Source organism: Lactuca saligna, chromosome 1 (assembly GCF_052625555.1).
Source record: "Lactuca saligna cultivar CGN05327 chromosome 1, ASM5262555v1, whole genome shotgun sequence".
NCBI lineage: Eukaryota > Viridiplantae > Streptophyta > Magnoliopsida > Asterales > Asteraceae > Lactuca > Lactuca saligna.
Window position 1 is genome coordinate 29,711,981 of NC_136417.1, and position 13,180 is coordinate 29,725,160.

The following is a 13,180-nucleotide window of genomic DNA, read 5'->3' on the forward strand; positions in this document are numbered from 1 at the left end:
TAACTATTTTAATATCTAAGAAGAGTTGAGGTAATTTGTGCTTATGAATTGCTATAGCCAAGTTAAATCGATTCACAAGGGTTGTTCCATTTAGTCTAATGATAAGTCAACTATATCATCCATGTGGTGTATCCTAAAATCAACCAATTTCACTTCATTGAATTTGATCAAATCATTTACTTGTTTACTTATCATATTTACATTCTAGCTAGTTTTAACTAGAACTTGCATAAAAGGATGTCACATCAACTTTTTTTCCTAAATAACTTATGAAAACACTTAAAATTAGTAGAGTTTTTTATACATCATCGTACATACATTAAAAAAGAAGTACGTAAGTACATACAAAATCTAGTTTCATTAATTCTATCACATGTTCTTAAGGAGATCTTGTTTATGGAAGAGCATGGACAACTTTCTTATGAATCATAAATGAAGTAATAACATGCAAACATACAATCTTCAACTCGATCTAGCCACCTTCTACGCCAATGAGGATTGGTGTATAGAACTGCGGCAAATCCCAATAATAACACAACAAATGTCGAACTAGAACTTGCATAGAAGGATGTCATATCGATGTTATACCATTTCTCAGTGTCTTCTTCAACTAATTGATTGGTAAACACTGAATTAGTCTTGCATCTATTCGCAAGTGGCGGTCCACAAAGAAGTGGGTTCTCTTCATAGCTCGTCTCTGTGAAAGTACCAAATTGAGATTTCATTTCTGGGAGTCTTCCTGATAAATTGTTGTGAGAAACATTAAAAATAGATAAAGAAGTCAACTTAATCAGTTCTGATGGAACTTTTCCAGTCAAACCATTGGAAGAAAGATCTAAGCTTTCAATATTTGCAAGATTTGAAAAAGTCACCGGAATGGGTCCAGTCAGATGATTATGAGACAGGTTCAGAGCACGAATCTGGATCAAAAACCCTAGTTCTTCTGGAATTTCACCTGTTAATTTGTTACTCGATAGATCCAATCCTGACATGATATCAAGAACATCGCCCTTGTAGGGGAGAGAGAGGCCTTTTGTTGTAAACTGAACTTCATCTTGTATTTCAAACATTTCACTGCGGTCTTTACTAGTAAATTGTCTATCTAGAACACCCTTATAATAGTAATATGAACTTATAGGGTATGATGAAACAGTTTCTTTCATGAAAGCAAGGTATTTTGGACCCGTGATGTTTCGTAGGCAACTAGGTATCGAACCAGAAAGGGTGTTACCCGATAAATCTATCAAACTCGCATCACTTAACTGACACAAATGATTCGGCAAAGAACCAGTAAACTTATTTTTTCTCAAAAGAAGAATCCTTAGTGTAGATAAGTCACCAAGAAATTCAGGAATGATTCCCGACAAGTTGTTGTTGCCGATGTCCAAAGTCAAAACCCTAGTCAAATTACGGAAGAAGCTCGGTATTGGTCCGATGAATCTATTAGAACCCAAATGAAGATGCTCGACATGTCGCAGGTTTAAGCAAGAAGGTATCGAACCAGAGAAGGAATTATGTGAGATATCAAAAAACGAGAATGACGCTGTTCCACATGGAAACCGACCTTTAAAACTATTGTTTCTTATCACAAGTTGAGAAAAGGCACCGATTGTACCCATGTTGCTTATCCAAGAAGGGATGACACCTGTAAAAAAGTTATTGCTAATATCGAGAACAGTCATGAATTCAAACTTGTTCTTACTCTTGATTCCAATCTTCCCTGTGAAATAATTGCTATCTAAATGGACCCTTTCGATGTTACCCAAGCTTAAGTTTCCTGAGAGTATCTCGCCATGGAATTTGTTGTTTGATAGTTTTAATATGCTTAAAAGAGAGAGATCTGTAAGCAGCGCCTTTGGTACTTCTCCTGATAACTCATTATCGGATAAATCCAGTATCTGTAATTCACTCAAATCACCTATAGAAGATGGGATAACACCATTGAAAGCATTTCTTGAAAAATTTAAGTGTGTTATATTGGGAAGAAACTCTGGTATATCGCTAGGAATAGAGTTTATTATGTGATTTCCCGATATATCCAACCACCGCATGTAAGAATTTCTATAAAAAGGCATAGAAATAATACCACCAAATGAGTTGTTCCTTAGATTAAGAACTTCCAGATTTGTGTTATTTTCAATCAACCAATTTGGAAAATTTCCCTCCAATGAGTTGTGAGGTATGTGTAGTTCTTGTAACTTGTGTTGGTGAAGTAGAAAGGTAGGAACGACACCTCCTTTATGTCTATTTATATTGCAGCTTGAGAGCACAAGAACTTTCAATTGGAACATTGGAATCCAACCTATAGGATCTTCTGTTTCCATCTCAAATCTGTCATTTGCGCTTATGAATTGAACTGCTTGAAGGTTTGTAAGATTGGAGAATGAACTAAACGGGAATGAACCTTCGAATTTGTTATAACTAAAATCAATGTACTCGAGAGATGTTAGATTAGCAATCAGTGATGGTGGAAGTTTTCCCGTGAATCGATTGGAAGAAATGTCGAGCAGTTTAAGAGATGATAGATTGTTGAAGCATTGAGGCAGGATTCCATCGAGCATGTTGTGACTAAGATCCATTTCTTGAAGGTTCTTCAACTCACATAATCCTGCCAGATGACAAAGTGGTTGGGCTATTACAAGTAGTTACAAAAAGGTTGACTTCAACTCACATAATCCCTTTTAAATTCATAAAAGTTTACATGCATGATTGAGGTAACTTAATTACGTACCATGATCAGATAATGAGCCATTAAGCTCGTTGTTAGTGAATGAGACAACTCGAAGAGAAGATAATGCTTGTATTGATGACGGGATGCTCCCAGCAAAATTGTTGTCACTCAAATCTAAGACCTCCAGATAGTGGAAAGATGACAAAGCTAGATGACAAGAGATGATTACATGTATAGGTTACAGAATATAAACTATGAAACCAATTATATATGTACTAATCATTTACCCTTCATTGGTAGTGTTCCATTGAAACCATTGTTTGTCATGAGGAGGACTTCCAAATCGTGCAAATTAGGGAGTTCTGAAGCAGATAAAGCAATTTAATAAAATGATTAGCCAAAAATATATAATATGAAGATGATATTTAATTAGTATTTTTGGTTTATTTAATGATGACTCTTTTAAGATAAAACATGCCTTGGTCAGGGAAGGATTCTCCCAATGACACGGAATATGAAAGATCGAGAATCTTGAGGGATGGGAGGGAACTTAAGCATGATATGATGCTCTTGTTGAAATTATTATTTGAAATAACTAGACTCTCTAGCTTTTTCAATCTTGATAAGCTCTTACAAACTGTAAAAAAAATTAAAAAAAATGTTACTAGAAACCATGCATGGTCTTACAAAACTTTTAGCTATGAAAGAGATTAGGATTTATTAGTGTTCAAGAACTTTATACATTCTGAACTATTTACAATTAAGTAAATCACCTAGAATAGCTAGGAAAAGCAAATTCTTCATTTAACCTTGGATATGTGGTGTGCCATCAAGCCCAGTATAACTTAAATCCAACTTCTCTATGTTCATTAACTTAGCTAATCCTGTCACATGAAAAAAAAAAAAAAAAAAAGCATATATTATGTATTATGTATGCTATTTTTAGATGTACACTTGCAAATATTTAAACGGCTTTATAAAGAACAATATATAAGTACATGAAAGATGTTCTGGGTAAACTGTAGTCATAGCCCGTACCTTGAGCTGGAAATAGTCCAGATAATGGATTGTTGCTAAGATCCAAGTTTCTAAGTGATGAAAGGTTATTTAAAAATGTCATAACACTTGCATTAAATTCGTTGGATCCAAGATTTAAAGTTTTCAACTTGCTCAATATGGGAACACTCTCAAAACCTATATTTAAGAATTGAAACAGTCATTCATATAAGAGTATGCTCAAGTCTGATATATATTGATAAAGTAATTTAGAAGAAGGTATACTTTTATCAGTTTTTAATATGGTTATCCATTAATTTAAAAAATTTAAGTTTATAGCTAACAAAATGACTCGATTGTACGTCTCTACAACAAAAAATTAGTCTTTACTACCAATTTTCTTTTCCCAAGAAAACAATCATATTTCGAATTTCAACACATGAAATAGCTAGTGGTTCTTAGAAGAAGGATTAATTTTTGCATGAATCCAAAATGACTATATTGGCATGATGGTTATAAGATGATATTGACTACCTTGAATCTCAACTGTACCATTAAATTCACATTGGGTTAGATCCAACGTCTCCAAGTTTTCTAAAGCTGCGAATTCTGCAATTCATATAACAATGGTATAACTATCTTTATAATATATATGCATTTATTGCAAACAAAATTCCGCCCATTTCTTTTTTTCTATAGATCAACAATAGAAAGAAATATCGTAGCCGGCAGAATTGGTAAGATTAATGTTGTAAAGGTGATCATAAATGAGCCTAAATCTCACTCACATGATAGTGGACCGCACATTCACATATATGTCCCGTCCATGGGGTCCATTTAGCACCACATGTACATGTTGTAATTACGTACCGTAATTACCCTTTGTAATCTCTAGATTCTCGCTATCTTTTACTTAAATGTTTTCTTTTGTCGAAAAAGAAGAAATGAAAGACAAAAACCTACCATTGGTAGGGAAGTATCCATTCAATCCAGTGTAGCTAAGATCCAAAACTATGAGTGAAGTGAGTGTCGTCAATGATGGAAGTATGTCGTTGTCAAGATCAAAATTCTTACTAAGGTCGAGTGTCTCTAACTTATTCAAACTCGATAGCCTTCCAAGTCCTGAAATAACGAAAAGGTTTTAGCTTTCAAAAATGTCACTCGATTATATCATTCAAGAATATGATCTCATTGTATGACAAAGGAAATAGTACCAAGTAACACTTAAGGCAATTAAACATAAAGTTACCTGTTTTCATAATCATCTCTTTATCAAGAAAATCATATGACAAATTGAGAGTTTTCAACTCTTTAAAATGAAGAAACAAGGAAACATTCAATGGCCATAACTTGTTCCCTTGGTATCTGGATTGAAGCTCCATATCAACATCATTCATCCCTCTCAAATTGTACAAGAAAAGATCTGTCACATGTCCAGTGATTATGTTGCAGTTGACCCTCTCCCAATCACAACAGTCGCCACCATGATCAATCCAAGTGGGGAGAAAATGGTCCATTTTAGAATCGTATGCGGATGCTTTGATTTCGAGCAGTGCATTTCTCTCCTCTTCTATACAATCTCCTTGTGTTTGCCAGACCACAAGAATATGTATCATCAACGACCAATATAACCATGATTCACACTTACTCAAACCCCAACACTCCATTTTTTAACTTCCGGTTTGCTGTGTGTGTGTGTGTGAATATATATATATATATATATATATATATATATATATATATATATATATATATATATATATATATATATGTGTGTGTGTGTGTGTGTGTGAGAGAGAGAGATAGAGATGAGTCGAAAAGACGTGATATATCACAATTCATCAGTCAATATTTTCAAATCAACCACCTTCGACGTACGTGTCCCTTTCGGATTATGACACACTCCTAAAGTTTTGTATGACACCGACATTGATTGACTTTTCAGCAAACTTTCATGTTTTTTTATTGCATTAAATATCATTCATTGTATTTTTAAATTCTTTTGGTTGTTTATATAATGAAAAATATTTATTAATTTACTAGTATAAAAAGTTTAAACAACCGTACTTGTAACAAACCATCCTGTTCACTGTATTTGAATTTCCAATACTCAACCAAAACTTCCTTCTGGCGACAAATTTTTATAAACAAATAAAGAGTTTGATATATATGTAAGAATGGTAGGTAACATTTGGAAGAATCTTAGACAATGATGACTTGACTTTAGCCGCTTGCAATGTCCTACTTTGACTTGACTTTGGCTTAATGATTAACAAACAAGTCTAGTATATGCAGTGCTATTAAAAATATACAAGTAATTAAGTAAATACATACATTAGTAACATATTTTATATATTTATGTAAGCAAATATTACATACAAGTTTTCACCAACTAAAACTTCCATGTTGTAATGAACATGACTAAGATATGCCTGTTAATGGCTCTTTGATTCAGGTTTTTGTTACCTCTAATTAAATCGGGTAAGTTATGTATGATTCAGTCAAAACATTTGCTGGATAATAAAATTCGCACATTTGCCCCTTTTTCATGTCCTTTCAACATATCATGACTTCCTCAATCGCAAGAAGCACTTGCACTAGCCGTTGCTTTAACTCCCACCGCCATCCCTCCGTTTCTTCCTCCTCCGGCACCGGTCAGGTTTTTTCTGTTTTGACCAAATTGACAGGTTTGATCATTCATGTCTCTGTAAAAATCAATTTTTCCTATGCTTCGGATTGATTCTTCAATGTTCACGGGACCTTAATTCTTAAGATGTGTTGGTATATGTACTACAGTTGCTTTTGATAATGTTGATGAAAGTTCAATTTTATCATTGGGTTTGTTGTTATGTTGCACATAGACCCTTGTGATTTTAACCCAACATGTATGAAATTTGATGTTTGTGTACATTTGTGTGTTCTAAACAAAGATTTGTTCAAAATGAGATGTTTGGACTTTTAAACTCAAATGGGTTTTTTAGAAATTGTAGATTAGTGAAAGATGAAATTGAGTTCCTGATCCCTATGACGACAGTTTTCTTGACCAAGCTTTATCACTCAAATCCTAAGTTGTTGATAATCATCAAAAGTCCTAATGGCTACAGATACTACACCAAGGTTATTTTTGTAAATTTAATTTGATTTTCCACAAATGTTTGATGGTGTTAAGGTGAATTGTGGTAATACAATGGGTGCAGTTGATTCTTTTATTGGAGTGTGGTTAATATATTGACTCGGGTTGGTTGTAGATTAACGCTTATATTGATTTGTAGTGCAAATTCATTTGATGTCAGAATAGTAACCTGTTTTGGTAGAGCGTTTAGTAGTGCAAAATAGATGAAGGATAGTAACTTGTTTTGATGGTTTTCTGGTATATATTATTATTATTATTTTAAGCAGAATAATAAAATGGACATTTTCATCATATGGTTTCATTCATAAGCAATGTCATTCAAATACGAATGATCAGTAACTATCAAACACCCCCAACTTAAAGTCGTTAGACAAGTCAAAAACAAACCAACTTATTAAATCAATGATTTCATAAATAACATCTTTAATAAAATTGTAAGCGTTAAAATACATTTAAGGGTTTGCCAAGATTTAGGAAGGAAGTGAATCATCTTTTTGTTAATTTCAATGTTTGAAATGGTAGCCAACAACCAAAGTTTTTCAAAATGTATACTTATAACAGGTGTTATTTGGTATGCTGTGTGCCCACATGATGGGGTCGATGTGGCAATCCTATTCAATAAATAATTATTTTGTATGTGACGATCCTACTCAACAAAAAATGTGGGTTTAAATCCCAACCTGCAACACCCATTTCATTTAGTCATGTTCTTCATCCCTTGAAGAAATAATGCATGAATACTCGGACTGCTGAAGGGGCCTATGGTTGCTCCATGTTTATTGGTTTATAGATCTAGATATTATTAATGATCCTTGATTAGATTTAAACATAAAGAAAACAACATTCAATGCATGCACTTAGTTAGCTTTGTTTCTTATGTCGCTGGGGTTTTAATTTTAATTATCGGGGTTTAGTATAATAAGATATATGGTACCTGCTTCTCCCAAACCATTGCAACATTGTCTACCTGCAAAACCAAAACAAGCAAAAGAAAAAATTTAACATGGGACTTAAATACATTGCTTCAATCAAAGATTTATGCAACCTAAAAGATTGACCAAACATATTAAAAAAAATCCTCTTCTAATAGCAGCAAAACACAAGCTGTAGAAATCAATGAAAATAAAAATGAATCGTTATTTCGACTCTAGAGATCAAGATTTCAAAGTATTATTCAGCGTATCATGTATTCACACTACAAGCACAAGTGGATTTTCTTTCTTAATGTAGCATATACGTCTGGAACTTTCAAGTTAGGGGCAAAAAAATAAAGGAAAGTCTTGCTATTCTACTTCAAAGTAGAATATCCTCATAAGAATAGAGAAACAAAAAAACCTGAAAGTACAATGTTATAGTTGGGTAGCTTTCTCAATAAGAAAAAAAGAAATGAAAGTAGTGCTATAAGGAAAAAAAAATAAAGGAAAGCCTTGCTATTTCTTGCATTTAGCCCTTGAAGTCACTACTAAAGGGTTATATGACAAGCCTAGGTGAAGGGGCAGAAAGTAACCAAATTTTATGCAGTAAAGGAATTGTTTTAACAAATAAAACTATCAACTGACACAATATTCTATAGCAGGAGATGATAAAAGTCAACCTAAGGAAAGCATCAACAAAGGCCAGAGACATAGAAATCTATTCTATAGGAAAAATACATGTCAAAGCTAGATTAGCACTCCCTAATAAACTAAAATTGTTTAACAAAGGAAACCTCCAAATTCCAATAGGATTAGAGCATGGAGAACTTGATCATTTGACTGAATGTGTCAAATGAAATCCTATTGCTTTCAAACGAAAAACCATAGCACATGTTTGGTTGGTGGATTTTGGAGGGATTCAATTCCTTCAAATTCCGTCTTTGATGGATTTCACCATTCCTAGGGGTTGGGTGGAAGGAGTTCAAATTTATTCTTCCTTTTTTATTAAAAGACGGAAATTCCTCTACATATTCCATAACTATTAAACCTAATTATAAATAAAAATCTACTTTTATTACCAAGTTTCACTCCATTTCCTACCAACTAACCACTTCAAATATTACAATTCCTTCAGATTCCAATTCCCTTCCTTCCAAAACCAGACACCCTCTTAAATCTTAAAAGCTAACCTTGCAACTCATACAGAATAACCATATCTCCTTTTGGGCTTTGGCTGTATAACCAGAAGTGTTTTCATTATTTCCTCCAGTGGTGATTGGAGATAAGCTGACCACATCCAAAAGCAACAAGCTTACTCATCTCTCATGGGCTTTAAACTTGTCAGAATGTTATCCAAACATCAGAATCATTTGTGTCATCTAATATAATATAGTGATGAAGCATCACACTTCCAGATAATATAGGGACCTAATGTAGAAACCATAACATTGTCTAAGGGTACCTGAAAGGCCAAATCTTTGCCAGATAACTCCACTGGCATGAGCAAATTAGGCATATTATTTCATTTTCAAAAAAAACACCAAACTGCAGCAACAAGGTAATCAACAGGTGGGGTGGGGGGGTGATGATGGGAACTCTAGTAAGATCGAAAAGACAATTTTGTTGTAATGCGATTGAAAAAGAAGCATATAAAAATTAGCAACCTAATCATTCCCTAAAAGATTGTAAAGATGCATATAAAACTAACAACCCAATAAACCCCAAGAGATTTAAAATGAGCGCATACCTAACAGAGCAAATCATCCAAGTAAACGAATAATAATAAATAATATATATAAATAGGGTAGCTAAAAAAATTATGTACACATAAATGAGAACCTATTTTACCCACAAAACTGAGACAGAGTACTTGCCTATACGAGAACTCAGCCCCATGTGAGATGCCCAGTCCACCTCCCTTCCTCCAGATGTGCATGGTGATGAGAAGAAGACCCCCCGAGTTCTGAAGCATTACAATCAGGTGAAATAAGAACCCAAACAAGATACACAAGATTCTTCAATGTTCACCCCCTTCTGCTTCAGAGTGTCTTCCAAAGTCTCTTCAAATTGCTTCACTTCACATGATTTATAACTCAAGAAACCAACCTCCCTCAACATGCCAATCAACAATTTTTGGAGACATATACCAACAATCCTCCTCTCCTAGTTTCAAATACTTGCCATACACAGTGGAAACCTAAAACTGATTCGCTGCATCATACTTCCACAAAGCTTCTTGAAAAACACTGATGCCATTCAGCACCTAATCAGTAATGACACACCTCACAATACCACTCATATGGCCTCTCAATGTTCATACTTCATGGGATGTCAAATCACTATTAACAGAACATGAATCTAATTACTTTAGTTAAAAAGATCAAAGCAGCCAAACTAGCAAGTCCCTTATTACCACACTCATCATCCTTAAATGGATATCACCACATCTGTCTTAAAAAGATGCATATATAGGTCAAATCAAGCATTATGAAACTACATCTTCTCTCTACAGTCATGCCCTAAAGAGCTATCATAAAGAAGGTAGACTGTAAAGTGGCACTCTTCCAAACTTCTACCACCTCAAAAAATATACAGAAGTTGTAATGTCTCCAAGTTGCTATGATCATTGCTTCGATACTTAGACCTCTATCTTCTAATGTATATGATATTATATGTTTATATTCCAACTCAACACTAGCTTTTGTCTAGTCAATATGCAGAGATGATAACTTTCATCCAATACAAGTAATTCTCTTCTTCTGCACCACCAAACTGATACTTACTACACTCAGAGCTGAAACAGTTAACTTTGGATATGTAACAACGATGTCCAGTTAGCTTTAACTATGTGGTGATGCAATTTAAAATAAGAGGATCACAAATGGATGGGGGAAATTTTGAATTTAAATAAAAACAGACACGGCTTAATAATTTCTAAATAATAATACTTTACTACGAGTCTATGACATAAATGATAGCCACAAGAGAGACCCATTGTTGCATTTTGTGGTTAAAAGCAACTCAATATTCCTATTTCACATAACAAAGATGGCTAATGAGATCAAACAAAGGATTACCGATGTAAACACAAACTGAGAAGAACCATACACTTCTACCCTCTGCATAACAGATAGCCATGATAACTGAGGGCAGATGGGACATTTGTCACATTTCAACTTGTAAAATAAACCATTTGCATTTCAGCGACGTGTCATTCGGGATTTTTCCACCTCTGCCCATGGTGTAGAGCTTGAACCATACAATGGAACATTGTCACCAGCACCCTGAGGGCATTGAGTAAACTTAATCAAGCAAATGAAAGTTGAAATTTGAAATTTGAAATTACATGTGTGGTGATCAGATGGGTATATAAGACTTTGAATGATTTAGCAAGCCTACCATTGGACGCCCATATCCATCACCATAAGCACGCAAATAATTGCCATCAGGATTGCCATAATTCATCCTGTATGATCCACCTAAACAACCAAGTATCAGATAACAGTGAGAAACACTATAAGAAAGTAGAGGTAACTAAGTATATACCAGCACCCCATGATCTAGAATCAGAATTTGTAAGTTCTGCACGAAGCTTTTCAACCTCACGAGCCATGGAAACTAAATTCTTTTCCATTGATTGTTTATGATCCATCAACTCAGCACTTGCCTTCTTCTCATAATCAATAGCAACTCTACAGGAGGGATCACAATAGTTAAAAAGATCCCATCTTTTAATACATACAAGACATTTACAACAATAACAGGGATGTTAATTGTCAATTGTCAATTGCCAAACCTAGCATGCATAAGCTCCTTGTGTAGTCCCTCAACCTCTGCTCTTAAAGCTGGAAGTTGCTTGTTTTCAGCTTGCAGTTTTGTAAGGTCTTTTGTGAGAGTCTGAACTTGACCAGATAGATCATGCCTAATAGAATTAAGTCTCTCTATTTCACCATGGAGTTGTGCAGCTTCTTTTTTCAGAGGTTCAGTGGCACGAAGATCAGCTTCAAGCTTCAGGCCCCTCTCAATTAGCTGTCTTGAATGCATTTCATTTTCTGCTTGAATGTCAGAAATTGCAATGTTCATTCGCCTAAGTTCTTCTCTTGCAGCACCTAACTCTTGTTGCAGAGCAATGCGATCATCAACTAACCTTCGATTTTCACCCAAGAGTCTACGGATTTCATGGTGTTGTATTTCAAGTTCTTCTTCCAACATAATGGGATGAGGTGGCATGGGTCGAGACATAGGAACACGAGAAGGAGGCCCTTCTGGGGGATACCCACGATGATTCTCACGAGGATATCGGTTTCTCCCAGCCATTTATGCTGGCCATGATGGAGGGAAAAAACACATAACTCAATAGAAGTCGTGAAGTATAAAAGATATTGATAGAATATACACCAACTAAGAGATGGCATAATGATTAAGATCGCATAAATCTATAGTAAGCTTCAACATAAATGCAACGATGTAAATGATTCAAGAATGTCAACTGGTGGATGTTCTAGCACCAAATACGTGTATGAAGTCGATGTTAATAAGGAACTTCTTTCCAGAATCAGCAAAAAGTAATCAACTTATGGGGAAAACTTATCTATACTGGTATACTGTGTTACAAAACGAAAATGCATCTCAAATTTAACTTATATATCCACTGCATAACGAAAACACGGCTATGATATTTCCCAATTAAAACGAATGAATAAATCAGATGATGAACCAAACTATTATAAAATTCAACACAGCTACAACTACATAACAGATCTGTTTATGTCCTCCAGAACAGAGGTAAATCAACATTTACAGCAAAGAAGACCAATAAATACAGTTACTTTGCCCAAGCTAGCACGAAAATCGATCGTTTACAGATATCGAATGTAAAACCCTAGTACGAATGAAAAGAATATGTGATTACGTAGCAAGATGAATTTATCTATGGGACAAAATTTGAAAACAGTAATAAGACTGTGAATCAAACCTTCTTGAAGGTGATGGAAGCGCCGATCGGCGTTTAGATATTTCCTGAGATATTTGCGTTGCGGTTTCTAGCTTTGCTTGCGAAGAAGGCTCGTAAGTTGTAGGTTCCAAAAGGCCGTGATGCGAGTTCGACAGAAAAAAATATATATATCTATTTTTCTCAAAAAAGAAAAGAAAATTATGTTGGACTTACCTACAAAGATTTTTTTTTAAGAAAAAGAAAAAACGAGGGCACAATTGTTAACTAAATAATAAAATAACAGAGCAAATTATATTTTACTGCTATGTAATTTTTTTTAACCAAACGTTTGTAGTCCAGCGGACATACTGGAAATGCCATTCAGCAGTAAAGCTATTAGCTATATGGAATGGATATAATATCAGTGTTACATCTTCCAAAATATCAAGTCACTACCTTCTTACAAGACATCCAAAATGATGTTTAATGGTAATTTGCTTGTAAGTTTGGGAAGAAAAAGAGAGATAGAAGGG

General features: G+C 34.4%; 2 protein-coding genes across 7 annotated transcripts; both read right to left on the minus strand.

Annotated features, from left to right (window-relative positions):
• Positions 1-265: 265 nt before the first annotated feature.
• LOC145030563 (cuscuta receptor 1-like) lies at positions 266-5,349 on the minus strand. 2 transcript variants are annotated; one of them, XM_078978921.1, is made up of 9 exons: positions 4,917-5,349; positions 4,631-4,789; positions 4,202-4,276; positions 3,710-3,865; positions 3,481-3,555; positions 3,150-3,308; positions 2,959-3,033; positions 2,732-2,878; positions 266-2,608 (listed from the first exon to the last, which is right to left on the minus strand). In XM_078978921.1, the coding sequence occupies exons 1-9, from the start codon at positions 5,332-5,334 to the stop codon at positions 420-422; spliced, it is 3,453 nt and encodes a 1,150-aa protein (XP_078835047.1). In that variant the 5' UTR covers positions 5,335-5,349; the 3' UTR covers positions 266-419. The 2 variants fall into 2 exon arrangements, with proteins under 2 accessions (XP_078835047.1, XP_078835057.1); XM_078978931.1 differs by lacking the exon at positions 3,710-3,865.
• A 385-nt stretch (positions 5,350-5,734) lies between these two features.
• On the minus strand, positions 5,735-12,823 carry LOC145030572 (protein FLX-like 3). Of its 5 annotated transcripts, none has more exons than XR_013676643.1 (8): positions 12,690-12,823; positions 11,511-12,036; positions 11,261-11,406; positions 11,114-11,193; positions 10,792-10,998; positions 9,589-9,960; positions 7,735-7,767; positions 5,735-6,333 (listed from the first exon to the last, which is right to left on the minus strand). XR_013676643.1 is itself a non-coding variant. In XM_078978948.1 (5 exons), the coding sequence occupies exons 2-5, from the start codon at positions 12,029-12,031 to the stop codon at positions 10,915-10,917; spliced, it is 831 nt and encodes a 276-aa protein (XP_078835074.1). In that variant the 5' UTR covers positions 12,032-12,036; positions 12,690-12,823; the 3' UTR covers positions 10,643-10,914. The 5 variants fall into 5 exon arrangements, 1 of the variants encoding a protein (XP_078835074.1); XR_013676636.1 differs by lacking the exon at positions 5,735-6,333 and adding an exon at positions 7,270-7,592; XR_013676639.1 differs by lacking the exon at positions 9,589-9,960.
• Between the last annotated feature and the right edge of the window lie 357 nt (positions 12,824-13,180).